The sequence below is a fragment of the Anomaloglossus baeobatrachus genome, chromosome 1, assembly GCF_048569485.1.
Source record: "Anomaloglossus baeobatrachus isolate aAnoBae1 chromosome 1, aAnoBae1.hap1, whole genome shotgun sequence".
NCBI classification, from domain to species: domain Eukaryota; kingdom Metazoa; phylum Chordata; class Amphibia; order Anura; family Aromobatidae; genus Anomaloglossus; species Anomaloglossus baeobatrachus.
The window spans coordinates 532,280,970-532,300,043 of record NC_134353.1 but is presented as its reverse complement, the minus strand read 5'-3'; the positions used below and the strand labels follow the sequence as shown (position 1 = coordinate 532,300,043).

At 45.2% G+C, this 19,074-nt stretch overlaps 1 protein-coding gene across 3 annotated transcripts in view; it reads left to right on the top strand.

Annotated features, from left to right (window-relative positions):
• The first annotated feature begins 4,117 nt into the window (after positions 1 to 4,117).
• ADAMTSL1 (ADAMTS like 1) overlaps positions 4,118 to 19,074 on the top strand; it is a 483,577-nt gene continuing 468,620 nt past the window's right edge. For all 3 annotated transcript variants that reach the window (XM_075316452.1, XM_075316459.1, XM_075316466.1), the window contains exon 1: positions 4,118 to 4,205. In XM_075316452.1, the coding sequence (XP_075172567.1) occupies positions 4,143 to 4,205 (63 nt within the window). In that variant the 5' untranslated portion in view covers positions 4,118 to 4,142. The remainder of the gene's footprint in view (positions 4,206 to 19,074) is intronic.

The window sequence follows — 19,074 nt, the reverse complement described above, 5'->3', positions numbered from 1 at the left end:
GCCGCTCTGCAGAGCCGGCTGCCGGGCCCCTATGTGTAGTGCCACTATGTAGTGGCCGACTGCGCGACCGTTAGGGGGCCGGCCTGTGAGTCAGGGGGGCCCAGTGTCTGCAGGGGGGCAGAGGGGCCCCTGACCTGGAGAGGCCACCAGGCATTCCTGACCTGCTGCAGAGGAGATGTGCTCCTGCACGGCAGACGGAAACCATCCCTACCAGGACCTGCGATGATGTCACGCCCATGTGACTGTGTGGGAGGAGACACAGGAGGCCGGGGAGAAATCCGGAGAAGATACTTCGAACACATGAGTGGTAATGAGAAAAGAGGGAACATGAGGGGGTGGAGGGGTGTGCAGGGTGAGGGGCATATGAGGGCTGCAGACTGTGACAGAAGCATGTGAAGGGTGCAGAGTGTTTGAGAGGGGTAAGTTGGGGTACGGGCAGGGTGAGATATGTGGGTCAGGGTGTGTGTGTGTGATATGGGGGTGCAGGCTGTATAGGGAGCAGGGTGTGTGACATATGGGGGCAGGGGCATAACTACCGCAGTCGCAGGGGTCAGAAGGAGCTGAGAGGTACTTGTTTTTTTATTTTGCTGGCTGCATGACACATATAGGCCCTGGGAAGCTGCCTGCATGACACATGGAGGCCCTGGTGGGGCTGGCTGGCAGGCTGCATTACACATAGAAGCCCTGGGGGCTGGCTGCATGACACATGGAGGCCCTGGGGGGGGGGGGCTGGCTGCATGACACATGGAGGCCCTGGGGGGCTGGCTGCATGACACCTGGGAGGGGGGGATGGCTGCATGACACATGGAGGCCCTGGGGGGGGGCTGGCTGCATGACACATGGAGGCCCTGGGGGGGCTGGCTGCATGACACATGGAGGTCCTGGGGGCTGGCTGCATGACACATGGAGGCCCTGGGGGGGCTGGCTGCATGACACATGGAGGCCCTGGGGGGGCTGGCTGCATGACACATGGAGGCCCTGGGGGATGGCTGCATGACACAGGGAGGCCCTGGGGGGGCTGGCTGCATGACACATGGAGGCCCTGGGGGGGCTGGCTGCATGACACATGGAGGCCCTGGGGGGGATGGCTGCATGACACATGGAGGCCCTGGGGGGGCTGGCTGCATGACAACTGGGGGGGGCTGGCTGCATGACACATGAAGGCCCTGCGGGGCTGGCTGCATGACACATGGATGCCCTGGGGGGGCCGGCTGCATGACACATGGAGGTCCTGGGGAAGCTGGCTGCATGACACATGGAGGCCCTGGGGGGGCTGGCTGCATGACACATGGAGACCCTGGGGGGGGGCTGGCTGCAGGACACATAGAGGCCCTGGGGGGGGCTGGCTGCATGACGCATAGAGGCCCTGGGGGGGCTGGCTGCATGACGCATAGAGGCCCTGGGGGGGCTGGCTGCATGACACATATAGGCCCGGGGGAAGCTGGCTGCATTACACATGGAGGCCCTGGTGGGGCTGGCTGCATGACACCTGGTGGGGCTGGCTGCATGACACATGGAGGCCCTGGTGGGACTGGCTGCATAATACATGGAGGCCTGGGGGTGCTGGCTGCATGATACATGGAGGCCTGGGGGTGCTGGCTGCATGATACATGGAGGTCTATGGGACTGCATAATAAACATGAAGGACACCTTATACATAGACTATAGCAGCGCATTATACATGGAGGTCTATGGGGCTGCATTATAATACATATAGGACTATGGGGGCTACATTATAATATATTGAGGACTATGGAGGCTACCTTACACATGGTCTGTGGGGGTGCATTATAAAGCATGGGGGACTGTGGTGCAGTATAAAATATGGAGAACTATGGGAAATGCATTATAATACATGGAGGACTATGGGGTGCATTCTAATATATAAAGGGTTATGTGGGACCCTTTATACTATATGGAAGGCTATGTGGGGGCCATTATAGTATTTGGAGAACTATATATGAGGGAGGAAAAAGATACAAGTATGGGATGGGAATGTTTTGTGCTGCGGGAAAAGGGCTCTTTCCCATGCTCTGCTATACATCTCTCAGCACCCAGCTTTCCCATGCTCTGCTATACATCTCTCAGCACCCAGCTTTCCCATGCTCTGCTATACATCTCTCAGCACCCAGCTTTCCCATGCTCTGCTATACATCTCTCAGCACCCAGCTTTCCCATGCTCTGCTATACATCTCTCAGCACCCAGCTTTCCCATGCTCTGCTATACATCTCTCAGCACCCAGCTTTCCCATGCTCTGCTATACATCTCTCAGCACCCAGCTTTCCCATGCTCTGCTATACATCTCTCAGCACCCAGCTTTCCCATGCTCTGCTATACATCTCTCAGCACCCAGCTTTCCCATGCTCTGCTATACATCTCTCAGCACCCAGCTTTCCCATGCTCTGCTATACATCTCTCAGCACCCAGCTTTCCCATGCTCTGCTATACATCTCTCAGCACCCAGCTTTCCCATGCTCTGCTATACATCTCTCAGCACCCAGCTTTCCCATGCTCTGCTATACATCTCTCAGCACCCAGCTTTCCCATGCTCTGCTATACATCTCTCAGCACCCAGCTTTCCCATGCTCTGCTATACATCTCTCAGCACCCAGCTTTCCCATGCTCTGCTATACATCTCTCAGCACCCAGCTTTCCCATGCTCTGCTATACATCTCTCAGCACCCAGCTTTCCCATGCTCTGCTATACATCTCTCAGCACCCAGCTTTCCCATGCTCTGCTATACATCTCTCAGCACCCAGCTTTCCCATGCTCTGCTATACATCTCTCAGCACCCAGCTTTCCCATGATGTGCTATACATCTCTCAGCACCCAGCTTTCCCATGCTCTGCTATACATCCCTCAGCACCCAGCTTTCCCATGCTCTGCTATACATCTCTCAGCACCCAGCTTTCCCATGCTCTGATATGGGAAAGCTGGGTGCTGAGGGAAAGATGTATGACAGAGCATGGGAAAGCAGGGTGCTGATAGAGGGATTTTAGATCATGGGAAACCTGGGTGCTGTGGGTAAAAGCCAAGTGTCAGCATCATTATCCCGTACCCTAAGTGTTGTGTACATGGAGGGGGGCCCCGGTCCAAAGTTTGCACCAGGGCCCATCAAACTCTAGTTACGCCACTGGATGGATGGATGGATAGGTAGATAGACACATAGATGATAGATAGATAGATAGATCGATAGATAGATAGATAGTGGGATAGATAGATAGATAAATAGAGGGATAGATAGAGGGATAGATAGTGGGATTAGATAGATAGATAGACAGCTAGACACATAGATGATAGATGGATAGATGGATGGATAGATAGATAGATAGATAGATGGATGGATAGGTAGATAGACACATAGATGATAGATAGATAGATCGATAGATAGATAGATAGTGGGATAGATAGATAGATAAATAGAGGGACAGATAGTGGGATTAGATAGATAGATAGACAGATAGACACATAGATGATAGATGGATAGAGGGATAGATAGATGATAGATGGATAGATAGATAGAGGGATAGATAGATAGACAATAGATAGATAGAGGGATAGATAGACACATAGACAATAGATAGATAGATATAGATAGAAGAAATTAGATGATTGATAGATAGAGGGATAGATAGATAAATAGATAGATAGAGGGATAGATAGATAGATATAGATAGAAGAAATTGGATGATAGATAGAGGTATTGATAGATAATAGATAAATGATAGATAGAAGAAATCGCGTGATCGATAGACAGATAATAGATATATGATAGAAAGATAGATGATAGGAGATAGACAGACAGGTGATAGATAGATAGATAGATAGATAGATAGATAGATAGACAGACAGAAAGACAGACAGACAGAGAGCTAGCAGTGATGTGATGGTGCTCCATTATTTCTGCAGATAGCTGTACCCTCCGGTCAGCAGTGGTGCCTGGCTGGACACCTCGGTGGTGCAGGCAGGAGCCGGCCGGCCGGCGGTGCCCTCTCCCCTGCCTGTGTGAGGAGCAGGCTGATTGGCCGGCTGCCTGCTCCCCTGGAGCCCCCACCACACGCCCCTTGGCTGAGCAGAGCCGGTGTGTGGAGCTGCTGCTCAGTGTGAGCGCAGAGCTGGATGTGACCGCAGTCCGCTGTTATGGAGTGCTGCCGTGGGGCAGTGACTGGCACTCTGATGCTGGCCGTGGCATGCGTCCTCCTGGTAAATACCTTTCCTTCATTGCTCTTGTGTGTGCACTGGAGCTGCTGCTGTCATTGTGCTGGAGGTTGGTGCTGGTGTGGACCTCAGTGTTGGAGAGTGAAGGTGCTGGGTTCCTCTGCTGTGGTTAGCAGACCCATCTGTACCAGTCAGGGCTCCTGGGATCTGTAGTTCTGTGTGCATTGCATGTTTGTTGTCTCATCTGCTGTGGGACTACAGCTCCCATCATCCTTACCTTGGGACCTGCCTTTTTTCTTTCCCCATCTATTGTGAGAGTAAAAGTCCCAACTTCCAAACCTGCCTGGAGTTTTTGGTAACAATATGTCTTTACTAGGAGTCTTTAGGACTATAAGTCCCAGCTTGCAGTGCCAGTCAGTGTTGCTGGGGATTGCAGTCCTCCATAAAGTGACTAAGCACAAGCACGTTATCTGTTACCTTCTAGTCCCAGTGACATGTGCCTATCAGCCTTCCTGACACTTGTAGTTCCCCTGAAGCTGACCTTACCCAGGCTGTCCTACACCTGCATCACCCCTATGGGATCTTTCTTATTTTCTCAAAAATTGGATACTTTAAGTGGCTTTCTGTTGGTTCATCTTCTGTGGGACTACAAGTCACAGCATGCAGTGACATTGAGTGGTCTTCATACCTGACAAACCATAGGTGAAATCTCCTTTTGGGACCTAAGATATGTTTTTCTGGGCTTTGTGGTGCCTCCTAATCTCTCCCGATTGACATTTGCATAGAGTCCTTTGTTGCAATGTTATAATAAACATTTACTGGATGCATTACTATTTGTATGATAATCCCTTCAATGGTGGATTGTGTAGATTATTGTGTTTGTGAAATATCAGATTGGGGTTAAGATGTATCCTCATCCCTGTGTTCAGGTGCACTTTATTATGTAGTCATATGGTAAAGTCATTCTGAGCTGCCAGAAGAGCGAGTGTTTTACTTCTTTTATACTATAGAATTAGTCTTCTGCCCAGTATTGCCAGCCGGGGCTAAAAGCTATTACTGTAGTAGGATATGACTGTGGAGTGGCTGGCAACGCTGACAATGGCTATAGGTGCCCAGGTGTGATGCAATGGACGCCTTCTTGACATTCACCTGTTGGGCTCTTTCTGGAAACATGGGATAATCACATGTCCCTGGAGATGATCTGTGACAATACCCATCAGAAGAATAAAATCCATCAGACATGTCCATGGCATCAAGGCTACCAAACTACAGAGCCACAGTTTGGGGGCTAGTATTCTAGCAAACGCTGCCTGAGATCATCAATTATTCCAAGTTAATAAAAATCTGACCATTTTTTATTTACCAGGTGTATGATGAGTTCACAAATATATGATAGTCTGATGCTATATTTACTGTAGCTCCATGTATAAGGCTCCATTCACACTAGCATTATGGACTCATCATGATATCTGTGAATGATGTTTTTCCAGAACACTAGAAGTCCCAGGTATTTCGAGCTCCATAGGGTTCCAATGGTAGAAATGTTAAATGACCCCTCTCTGGGACTTCTAGTGTTAAAGGTTTAGTAATCAGTCCTAATAGACTCCTAAAGACAGTCCTGTAGACGTTAATATTCTTAAACTACCAATTGCCTAGAAATGTGGCCCAAACAGCAGTGTGAACAGAACCTAAGGCATGAAACCTCGTTGTCGTCTGTCACCAGAGTTGTATGTTATGGCATCTATAACATACCCTCTAGCCATCTGTGAGCCGTAAAGGGCACACTATTGTACATACAGCACGTGCTTCCTGCTGGCCTAGGCGTTTGGGAGGCCCTTCAGTGGGTGACAGCTCCTATACTGTTGCTGGGAACCAGGCAGGGACATTTCTAGGGGTTTCCCAGGACTTTCCGTGAGTTTGATATGGGCATAAAATGTGAACTTTGCAATTTACTAACCTCGCTGATTCTTATTCACTCCTGCAATGCCAGACTGCTGGAAACGTAGCAGGATCTTCACAATGCAGGAAAGACTGAGAGTCCCAAAACGTTTTTCTATTACACTTTGAAGATCATATTGCTCTGATTGTACATTCTGTAAAATTCTGTTGCACATTCAGAAAATAAAGGAGTTGAGATGTCTAATACCTGATGGAGATCTTTCTTTCCCCTGATACCATTGGTTAGTGAAGAGAAGGACAAAAAAAGTGATGCTCCCTCACCATATGAAATTAAAAATGTCTTCTTTATATCATCGTTTAAAATTAAGGAAAGAGAGGGGGATACACCATCTCCATAAGAGCGTGAATCACAAGACGCATTTCGAACACATTGGTTTTCTTGATCACATGTAGTGCTTAAAATGGAAAGGATATATATATACAAGTTAACGGATATGACATCCACAAACTCATGGGGATACCGGCCACAGATTTCTGTACACCTGCTCATTGGAACCCACTGGGCCCTTCTGGACTTCTGAAGTGGTGAGCTAATACACAATACTAATTTTTACTAGAGGAGAGAAGGAAGCCTAAAGGTACTTGGGATAGGTAGTTGGCTTTTCCTGCCAAATTCAGAGGCTGACTTGCATCTAATGTGTATGAGGTTCTTAAGTGTTGTGCCACAATCACATCTCATCACCTTCTGCTAAGTTTACATGGGTTTTGAATTTCGTAGACCAGTCATGGCAGCAAATTGGGACAAGACTGGATCAGTATGCAGCTCTGCGTGCTCATACGCCCAGCCCACGCTTGCACAAGTGTGGTCCATAAATTGGACCACACTAACCCGTGCTAAGATATTCCACGTGGACCTGATGTCTATGTAGAGAATAGCAAAGTGCATCATCATCTCACTTATCATAGACCTTTGTGCATATGAACCAAAAATATGTCCATGTGAGCTTAGTCTTATGTGCAAGGTTGACCACTGCTCCAATCAAAATGGAGAATAGGGACCCTCATTCTGGAGATCAGTGAGGAGACTCCCAGCAATTAGCAAATTAACCCCTATCCTGTGGCACAAACCATTTAGAGGGACTCTGTTAGGACAGAATGACTGTTCAAACCGTGGACAGGCGCTCGTTCATCATGGCGAGGCCAGACATATATATACTCCTTCCCACCTGTTTGTTTTTTGTTTATCTCTGCACTTCTCAGGTTCTATAAAGCCAGAGCTGTCAACCACAGAAGACGAGAGGGTGGAGATAGAGGGAAAACAAGCAGGTGGGAAGGTGTGTATAAATGATTAGCCCCGCTATGATGCACCGAGGTCCAGTGCTTGGTTTGAACAGTCAGTCTGTGCCCTGTGCTGACAGAGTCCCTTTAATTTGTCGAGCTGATCTATTCAATCTGTTAAAATTCAACCTGACCACCTTTTCGTTATGACTGATTGTGAACAACCTTTATAATCCAGCTTTCTTAGTGTAAAAAATTACCAATCCAGGGTTACGGATATAGCGAGTGTACAGAACAGAAGAGCACAGCTCCATACACCGTGTGGTTACCATTGCTGACAACCGCAGATCAATCAGACATGTGTCAATCACATGTGAATGAATGAAGCTAGTTGTACGCTGTCAACCAGGTTTTATCACAGTGCTGCACAATATTAAATACAATATATTCCTGCGAGGTTCTGTACCCTCTCATTTGGGAAATCTTAATTTCCTGGGGAATGTAAGTATGGATTTGGTTCATGGCTAGCTTCCTACACTGCACTCTAGCTTGAAAGGATGTTAAAGTTGAATGGGTGCCAAGTAAGAATACCAGCAAGCAATTATGCTATCTAGTAACTGTTAAGTGGTGTTAACTACAGGCTAGCATGCAGCGTAAACCAAACTTGTAGATGGAGCCTCTAATATTGGAGCGTAAACAAGAGCACTCCATGGTGTTTGCTGATTTAGATGAGGAGCAGGCTGCATTACTACACGCTGTAAGGCCATGTGCACACATTAAGTATTTGGTGAGTTTTTACCTCAGTATTTGTAAGGCCAAAACCAGGAGTGGGTAATAAATACAGAAGTGGTGCTCGTGTTTTCCTCTAACTGTCCCACTCCTGGTTTTGTCTTAGGCGGGCTTTGCACACTACGACATCGCAGGTGCGATGTCGGTGGGGGTCAAATTGAAAATGACGTACTTCCGGCATCGCATGCGACATCGTAGTGTGTAAAGGCTCGATGATACGATTAACGAGCGCAAAAGCGTCGTAATCGTATCATCGGTGCAGCGTCGGCGTAATCCATGATAACGCTGACGCGACGGTCCGATGTTGTTCCTCGTTCCTGCGGCAGCACACATCGCTGTGTGTGAAGCCGCAGGAGCGAGGAACATCTCCTACCGGCTTCACTGCGGCTTCCGTAGGATATGCGGAAGGAAGGAGGTGGGCGGGATGTTTACATCCCGCTCATCTTCGCCCCTCCGCTCCTATTGGCCGCCTGCCGTGTGACGTCGCAGTGACGCCATACGACCCGCCCCCTTAATAAGGAGGCGGGTCGCCGGCCAGAGCGACGGTCGCAGGACAGGTGAGTCCATGTGAAGCTGCCGTAGCGATAATGTTCGCTACGGCAGCTATCACAAGGATATCGCAGTTGCGACGGGGGCGGGGACTATCGCGCTCGGCATCGCAGCATCGGCTTGCGATGTCGTAGTGTGCAAAGTGCCCCTTAGGCTAAGTTCACACTTCCGTTGTTTTGTATCAGTCACAATCCGTCGCCTTGAGGAATTATGGTATCCTGCAAAATATTTTGCAGGAATCCAGTTTTTCCCCATAGACTTCTACCGCAGGTGTCCGTCACAATCCATCACAAGCTATAATGAATGTCTATGGTGCTGGATTCCGTCGTAATCCGTCACATGACGGAATCCAGTGCTGGATTCCGTCATGCTCTACTGAGCATGCCCAGCATGTTTGGCACACCCAGTGGGCTGTCCCAAACACAAACGGATCACGACGGATCCATCAAAGAACGGATGCACAACGGATGTAACGGACGCAACGGATCAGTTTTTTCACAGGAATCCTGTGAAATTACACATCCGTTGCGTCAGTTGACATCTCAAAGACGACGGATCCATCATTGCGTCGCAACAACGGACCTGATGGAAGCATAACAATGGAAGTGTAACCTAGCCTTACAAATACTGAGGTAAAAAACTCACCAAATACCCAATGTAACCACATGGCATTACAGTTCCAGCAATGAGCATAAGATTAACGCCACGTGCACACATTGAGTATTTTGAGTTATTTACCTCAGCATCTGTAAGATAAAAACCAGGAGTGGGTAATAAATACAGAGTGCCTGTGTTTCTATGATACTTTTTCTCTGATTGTCCCACTCCTGGTTTTCTCTTTTAAATACTGAGGTAAAAAAATCACCAAGTACCCAATGTGCACGTGGCGTTACATAATGCAGATATTTTTCAATAAGGCAACCTGCACACGTTGAGAATTTGGTGACTTATTTACCTCAGTATCTGTAAGCCAAAACCAGGAGTGGGTATAAATACAGAAGTAGTGCCCATGTTTCTATAGGCCCTGTCACACACAGAGATAAATCTGTGGCAGATCTGTGGCAGATCTGTGGCAGATCTGTGGCAGATCTGTGGCAGATCTGTGGTAGATCTGTGGTAGATCTGTGGTAGATCTGTGGTAGATCTGTGGTAGATCTGTGGTAGATCTGTGGTAGATCTGTGGTAGATCTGTGGTAGATCTGTGGTTGCAGTGAAATTGTGGACAATCGGTGCCAGGTTTGTGGCTGTGTACAAATGGAACAATATGTCCATGATTTCACTGCAACCACAGATCTGCCAAAGATTTATCTCTGTGTGTGACGGGGCCTTATGATACTTTCCCTCTGATTGTCCCAATCCTGGTTTTGGCTTACAAATACTGAGGTAAATAACTCACCAAATACTCAACATATGCATGTGGCCTTATTGAAGAATATCTGCATTATGTAAGACCACGTGCACACATTGGGTAATTGGTGAATTTTTTACCTCAGTATTTGTAAGCCAAAACCAGGAGTGGAAGAATCAGAGATAAAGTATATTAGAAACACGGGCACCACTTCTGTATTTATTACCCACTCCTGGGTTTGCCTTACAAATACTCAAGTAAAAAACTCACCAAATACTCACCGTGTGCACGTGGCTTTAATCTCATGCTTATTGCTAGAACTATAAGACCCCATGCACATATTGGTTATTTGGTGAGGTTTTTACCTCAGTATTTGTAAACTAAAACCAGGAGTGGAACAATCAGAGGAAAAGTATAATAGAAACACGGCACCACTTCTGTATTTATTATCCACCCCTGGTTTTAGCTTACAAATACTGAAGTAAAAAACTCACCAAATACCCCATGTGAGCATGTGGCCTAAGGGGCCAATTTTACAATGTGACAACCAAAGAGCCAGCCTTTACTACATATCTGTGTATGCATGAATTTCCCTGCAGCAGACAGCATGCATTACATTGAAAATATTGTTATTACGTATTGTTCTGCCTGTGGGTAGACATAACAGTGTATCTAGTGACTTGTAACAGTGTGCATAAAGGGGCATCCTTGTCCAAGGCCTTTGCATAATACAGTTTAACCATTTCATTAATGGACAGCAGAGGTTTATAAAACTTATTCGTTTAGGACTTGTTTTCTCTCTTTTTTTTTTCAATCTTTAATAATTAGCTTTACATACATTTTAGATTATTAAGCAATTAATTACATTTTCATATAACTTAATATTTTATAAGCCACTTGTTTGGCAAACATTTATTTAAATAGGGTTAGAATGGAGTAAAGATTGGTGGCATCGCTCTCACTGGTACTCTCGGCCTTCTCCTAGGTGGGCACCTGTACTCTCTGTTGTGCTGTATGTTTTCATTACTCACTGTCAATTCCTATCTTCAGTAGGGCGTACAAACAAATCTTCCTAATGACTCATATGTGCACTGAGGTATACAGCAATGTATGACGTGCAATATGGAACCACAGTGTGGACCTATACTGCAGTCCGTGAGTCACTAGGTAGTTCTTTTGGAGGCACTTTATTCACTCCTAAAAGTGCCACTTCTAGAAGAATATCCCCATCACATAGTACACACTAGCATTCTTTCTCCATTAGTCTGTAGAATTGGAGGCATGCTGAGGATAGTATACAATTCTATAGGTGCTGTAATTAGGTGTAATTACTTAGACAACCCCTTCTCAATTGCTATATTCCTCCTTATAAAATAACAAAAGCCTATAGTCTCCTCTGATGCCGTTTCCACGATGGCGGCACTGACTCTGTCAGAGTTCCATGACGTTGTTATGCCACATGAGCCCCACAGCCATTCAGCATCTACTTCACTCCCACTTCCTTGGATATAACTGACATTCATAGGAGCTTAGGGAGCAGCAGCAGTTCTCAATTCTTCCGAGTGTTAATTTAATCCTAAGGAAGTGAGAGTGAAGCAGTTACTGATTAGCTGCAAGGTTTGCATGACATAACAAAGTCATATGAGCTCCGGGAGAGTCAATGCCATCATCACTGGAATCAGAGGTGTGCATAGGCTGTTTTGTTTTTATTCAATATGAGGGAACATAGCAATTGAGAAGGGGTTGTCTGTGTACTGGACAACCCCTTTAATCTGGCCATACACAATAGATGTACATTTCGGTCAAACCAGAAAATTTTGGTTGGACCAACTGACTCTACTTCACTGGCACATAGAGGAAATAAGGATTGGGTAGATGGGTTTCAACTGCTCAGTCATTATATTTCCCTTTTTCCTACTGAGAACACATGCTCGCTTTGCTGAATCAACTTTATATGTGTATGGAGTGTTGGGAGAGATAGATTGTAGTCAAATGAACATTTGATCCACAGCTAACTAATTTGTATGGTCAGCTGAAAGACCCCTTTACGCCATCAAAGCTGTCCAGCACCTTTCTCCAGTCTCTCCATTGAAAACGTACGAATGCTCGGCTGAACATTTATCGGTATAAGGAAGTCGGGAGTGATAGCTCTCAAATGCATATAACCAATTTATAAGTATGTTCCCACTGAAATTTTTTATGGATTGTGAAGCAAAATCCTTGAAGAAAATCTGTATGAACTTACCCTAAGCTAAGTTACCTGCATCCCTATAAAGCTTATCGCTATGTTTTCCGTTTGTTGCTCCACTTGGAATAGTGAGATAACTAGCTACCAGATACCACTTGAGACTCTTGTTCTTGTCAAAAACAAAATGTGTCATTAACAGGATATCTAACTTATCCAGCCTATGCTTCCTACTATCAAGATGTCTCGACGGATGGACAGTATTATGGATCACATCACATTCATCAAATCGCATTGATGAGTATGACCTGCATTAACCTTTTCCCACAGAAAGTGTAAAGTGACATTCACATGTCAAGATTCCTGTTTCTTCGAGAATCCTTACAATTGGCATCACCTTGGTTATACCAGCAAGACAAATACAACCAGTGGCGTAACGTGAAGCTCATGGGTCCCAATACAAAACCTCCAACGGAACCCTCAATTATTGCAAGTCTTTAATAGCAATAGTCTTTTCTTATAGGTCAAAGAGACTAGGCTCTAGGGTCCGGGTGCGATTGCAGATCCTGCACCTATTTTAGTTACGGTCATACCTGGAGTCATGTGCAAGCATAAAGTGGAGTCTATCTTGTGTTGTGTTTTCTTTCATGATTTTTCTTTGAAAGATGGAATTGAATCTTAAAGGAGGGATAAGTGGATAGAAATTGTAGCTCCACTTTTGCTGGTTTCCAACAAGGGCTACAATCTTTCAGTTGCTCTTTAGCGCTAGACTACAAGCTTCTGCAATGTTGTCATGTACGGTTTTTCTCAAAGCAGCAGGTTGTTGACAAGGAAGAAACTTTAAGTCTACTTGTGGGAATCCTCTGTGAAAAGGAAGCTGTGCTCTACCTTATTTCTACCTTCTTTAGGAAAGAAATCATAGACAGCTGGCTGGAGAGAAACTGTTGGGATTTTATGAATCTGTTATAAAACTGGAAACTCTGGCTAGCATGGTTGGAATATGTGAGCCAAGCAGCACGATGCCTGTGCCAGGACAATTACATAAAGCTTTGCAGAAGCGGTTTCATGGGAATGACAGGCCTTTAGCATGGTCCCTTGTCTACCAGTATGCTTAGCAGTGATTCTGAAGACTCATCTATGAGGACACTGCTGTTTCCCCACACATGTACCCGCCAGGGATCCACTCATAGCTCTGGGCTTAATCTAATGTAAAGTAAGCTCTAATTTAAAGCAGTTTATCCTGGGAGACTGATATGATCATCTATTGGCTCAGCTCCTATCATTCTGGGAAAGATTAATAAAATGTATGCCAGAAGCACTGAGTATTGTCAGGTGTCCACATGGGTAGTATGTCTCAATTCTAGACTCCTGTATCGTCTTTCAAGTCTGTGTTTCTTTCTTTGTGTGTAAGTTTACAGCAAGATCTGCACTATATGCTGTATGTAATCTAATAAATACATAGACTTTTGCTTTTTGATTACTGATATAATTAATGTAATCTTGGTAACCTGCACCCCAAAGTAGTCCAGTTTCATGTTGGTGGGATCCAGTGACATCTAATGTATATGGAGATTTCCAGCAGTCCCATAACAATAGAAGTTGGGGGAATTCAAACCCAAATCTCTTAATTTTTATTTTTTGGGCACTATGTTAAGATGCTAACAAAGGTGTCTGACTGCTGCTTCTTTTCTTCTTGGAAATTATCATCCTTGTGTAAGGAGTAGTTTGCTGTATATGGACTCTGGGATATGTCAAAATGCAGGGTAAGGTGAGGGATATAGAAATAAAGATTAGAAATGATCAGACTTGTGGAAGATTGTGTTTGACAGGTTCAGCCGGACTTTAGATAAAGTTCAGACCTGAACCGCATTGGAAGTCACTCGTTGAGCAGTCGGCTCTCCACTCACATATAGTGAGCCATAAACAGAGCACTTCCAAGGAGGGAGATTTTCATTATTTTGGTCACGCTACATCCGAAAACGTGCTTTTTACCCCCTGTGAGAGCCGTTCATTCAAAGACTTCATGCGGCTCGACTGGACCAAGTTCCGAGCATACTCGAGCACCCCGATGCTCGATCAAGTGGTTAGCATACGTAAAGTACGGTACTCGAATTCCAAGCTGGGACACTGATTTTTTTTTTTTTTTTTAAATCTGTGTTTGGTACAAACCCTAAACTTTACAATTCGGGTTCACTCATCTCTAATAAAGGTGTTATATAAACAGTCTAATAAAGTGGGGTTGTCTCATCCCTGAGTTGTGCGTCCATCATCCTACAGCAACTAAGCAGTCACTGCTGTTGAAAAATATATACGGTGGCTAACCAAATGAATAGGTACATGATGTTGGCTTATATTGTCATACATGGATGGCTTAAATCTTGATTTTCTACAATACAGTGTATAGAAATATGACCTTTTTTTGTAAAGCTTTCAAAGATAAAGATGTCTTTTGTTCAGCTCGGTCACTAAAGGCATTATACATTACATCTTTCGTAAAAGGAACCTGTCACATTGTGGGAGCAGTCTGATCTGTCGCTAGCATGGCATGGAGAGAATGATATTTAGGTTTGTTGGAAAAGTATAACTTGTATTTTATTGATATTTATTGAGATAACTCAAGATTGAGTCCAGCGGGCGGGCCTATTAAGTTGACAGCAATCTTTGCATGTACAGTCATTTTATAAAGACTGTAAATCACTAACGAGGACTGCCCGTTAGACTCATACATACAAACACTAGGGAGTGCAATAAATAAAATGAGTGATTTACTAAAATATTTCTATATAAATGTATATTAATCTGAAAAGCTCCTCCTAATCTATAACATTCTCCCTCCAGATCAGATACCATTATCCCCATGACAGGTTCCCTTTAAACAGTAGTACTTGCAAAATTCTCTAATAATTCCGGTAATAAAGGAAATTATTGAAATATATCCACTATATGAGATTTTAATAAAATAGAAGTATAAGTATTAACCATCATATATATCCTGCCATGAATTGCCTGTGTAAATAAAGCGGCAGCTACCAACCGGGAATGGTCCAGTGGTATGCATGCACCTCGCACTTGGGAAGAACGTTCATTTTTAGGAGCAGGAGGGGTTATGAATCAATGATCATAGTTAACATCAGGTCAAGTTCCAACAGTTCTTGGAACCGCTGCAGCTAATGAACAGGGTTCACTTGCAGTTAAAAACAAGCCGTTTAACCATTCCAAGAACACTGCATATATATGATGAAGTCATGGCAATTATATCACGTTTTATTCCTATATTTGTACATTATTGTAACAGTTCTTTTCCTGTGCGGTGAAAAGTGTTGGAGCTTGATGCAGATATTATAAATTTATAACTTCTCATAGGATGAGGTCAAATTGGAATTTTACAAATATACCTACATCTTAAAGAAAACAGATGGCTAAGATGAAATCTATGTAATAAAGCATTCTGCTTTTAGTACTGAGGCATAAGCTTCGAATTTTGGATAGCCTAGTTCAGGCTGACATGGCATGATGGAAGTAGTAGTTTCACAACAGTTGAAGTGGTCCTGGCCTAGTCCAATGGTACCATAGATATTAGGTTTGGAATGGTATTAATGTTTATTTCAAGAGGCTTGACACCATTTTAAGACAGATACGATTTGATATATTGAAGGTGTTATTGCTGTTGCAAAGATCCTTTCCTCCTTTTCTGTTGTCAGCGTAGTCTAATCTAATATTAGACTGACTGAGCGGACTCTAAGGCCGGGGCCACACAGTACAGTAGAATCGAGTGTCATGCGAGTGTCCCTGCGACTGAGGTCCGTTCGTGCGAGCGGACCTCAGCTGCGGGGGGCGGGCCAGTGCTGCGGAGGGGCGGACCAGCGCTGTGGAGGGGTGGGCCGGCACTGAGGAGGAGAGGGAGGGATTAATCTCCCTCTCTCCTCCGTAGCCGGCTATTGCCATTCTCGCACTGCACTCGCGGTACACCGGTGTACCGCGAGTGCAATGCGATTTTTCTCTCTCCCCATTGACTTGAATGGGTGCGAGAGAAAGAATGATCGCATTGCACCTGCAGCATGCTGCGATTCTTTTCTCGGTCCAATTAGGGCTGAGAAAATAATCTCTCATGTGTGCTGACACACAGGCTAATATTGGTCAAAGTGGAATGCGATTTTTTTATCGCACTTCACTCGCACTGTTTTTCTCGCCGTGTGTCTTAGGCCTAATACTGTGCCTAACAATCATGGTCTTGTATTAGGCCGCACATCTCTCGCTCATTTTTTTTTCAGATTACTCAGGTCTTCTGTCACTGAAACATGTGCTGAAAATCTTAGGAGGCAACTCATCAAAGTATTTTTGCCAGAAAACTGGTGGAAATCACTTTAAAAAGTCACCAAATTTTGAAACTTTTGCCCAGTTTGAAGCAGCTTTGCCAAAATGGGCACAGCTTTGGAGCAGCCAAGGCAGAGAAGGGCATAGCTATGCTTGTTCTTCAAATTCATCAAAACGGATGGTGTTTGTATGTCAGAAATGTTATCTTGTTGGCGAGCTGCACGCCACTTAAGCTTTCTAGCGAGGCGCACACTACTGAGAGGATGTGCCAAATTGACCATTTGGTTCCTAAAGGCCATGTCATACTAAGCAACATCGCTAGGAACATCGCTGCTAGGAACAACTTTTGTGACGTAACAGCGATGTTGCTAGAGATATTGCTGTGTGTGACATCCAGCAACAACCTGGCCCCTGCTGTGAGGTCGCTGGTTGTTGCTGAATGTCCTGGGCCATTTTTTAGTTGTTGCTCTCCCGCTGTGAAGCGCACATCGCTGTGTGTGACAGCGAGACAGCAACAACTAAATGTGCAGGCAGCAGGAGCCGGCTTCTGCGAACGCTGGTAACCACGGTAAACATCGGGTAACCAAGAAGCCCTTACCTTGGTTACCCAATATTTACCTTCGTTACCAGTGTCCGCCGCTCTCAGCTGTCAGTGCTCGCTCCCTGCTCTCTGCACACGTATCCGGAGTACACATCGGGTAATTAACCCTATGTGTACTGTGGCTAGGAGTGCAGAGAACAGGAGCCGGCACTGACAGCTGAGAGCGGCGGATGCTGGTAACGAAGGTAAATATCGGGTAACCAAGGTAAGGGCTTCTTGGTTACCCGATGTTTACTGTGGATACCAGTGTCCGCAGAAGCCGGCTCCTGGTGCCTGCACACGTAGCAGAGTACACATTGGGTAATTAACCCGATGTGTACTGTGGCTAGGTGTGCAGGGAGCCAGCGCTAAGCAGTGTGCGCTGGTAACCAAGGTAAATATCGGGTTGGTTACCCGATATTTACCTTAGTTACCAAGCGCAGCATCGCTTCCACGCGGCGCTGGGGCCTGGTCACGGGTTGCTGGTGAGATCTGCCTGTGTGACAAGCTCACCAGCAACCCGTGTAGCGACGCTCCAGCGATCCCTGCCAGGTCAGGTTGCTGGTGGGATCGCTGGAGCGTCGCTTAGTGTGACATCTCACCAGCGACCTCCTAGCAACTTACCAGCGATCCCTATCAGGTTGTATCGTTGTTGGGATCGCTGGTAAGTTGTTTAGTGTGACTGGGCCTTTAATCAGGTACAAACATTTCCAAACTGCTAATCAGTGCAGGTCCCAGCACATCCACTAATCACCAATCGAGATAAGAGATCATTTGTTTTAACTGAACACCCCCCTTTAAGCAATCTTCATAAACCTGCCCATTTGTCCAGTATGAGTATGATGAATGATGTTCTATGAATAGATATATCCATAGATCCATCTCCATGTACTGTGTTTCCCCGAAAATAATAATAATATTTATTAATTTTCATTCATTAATTCCATAGCGCTTTACTTATATCACTAACACTGTCCCCATTGGGGCTCACAATCTAAGGTCCCTATCTGTATGTCTTTGTAGTGTGGGAGGAAACCGGAATACCCAGACGAAACCTATGCGAACATGGGGAGAACATGCAAACTCCTTGCAGATAATGTCCTTGGTGGGATTTGAACCAAGGACCTCAGCGCTGCAAGACTGCAGTGCTAACCACTGAGCCACCCTACCCTGAAAATAAGCTCTAGCATGACTTTACAGTATTTTTAGAGTATGCTTGAAATGTAAGCTCTACTAGAAAATAAGCTCTAGTTCCAGTCAGGGCTGGTGTTGGGGGAGTCACACTGTGCAATTTCTCAGGGCCTATCTCTCTTAGTTACCCCAGCATTTGTATTCTGAGGTTCAGTTGTTTAAGGACCTTTGATGACTTCACAGTCATGTGACCAAAGGTCTCTTAATAGCAGAAGTCTCAGAGAACTGAACAGGAGACAGGCTGGTATGCAGTACTGGCATTAGGGCAAGGGAGAGCAAAGTGGGGAATTTAACAGAGCCCCTATTCTCCTAGCATCCCCAGCGTTTATATCCTGATAACACTGCCTCAGGACCTTTGTGACATGTGACTAGGTTGTCACCAAAAGGTCTCCTAATTGCAGGAATCTAAAGCTGAAGAGGAGGCAGGCTAGCATATATGTGCAGTTTGTGCGGTTGGATGGATAGATAGAAAGATAGATATAGATAAATAGATAGAATGTAGATAGATAGAGGGATAGATATATAGATAGATAGATAGATAGATAGATGGCTAGATACATAGGAGATAGATAGTTAGATAGAGGGATAGATAGATAGATAGAGGGATAGATAGATAGATAGATAGATAGATAGATAGATAGATAGATAGAGGGATAGATAGATAGATAGAGGGATAGATAGATAGATAGATAGAGGGATAGATAGAGGGATAGATAGATAGATAGATAGATAGATAGATAGATAGATAGATAGATAGATGGATAGATAGATAGATAGATAG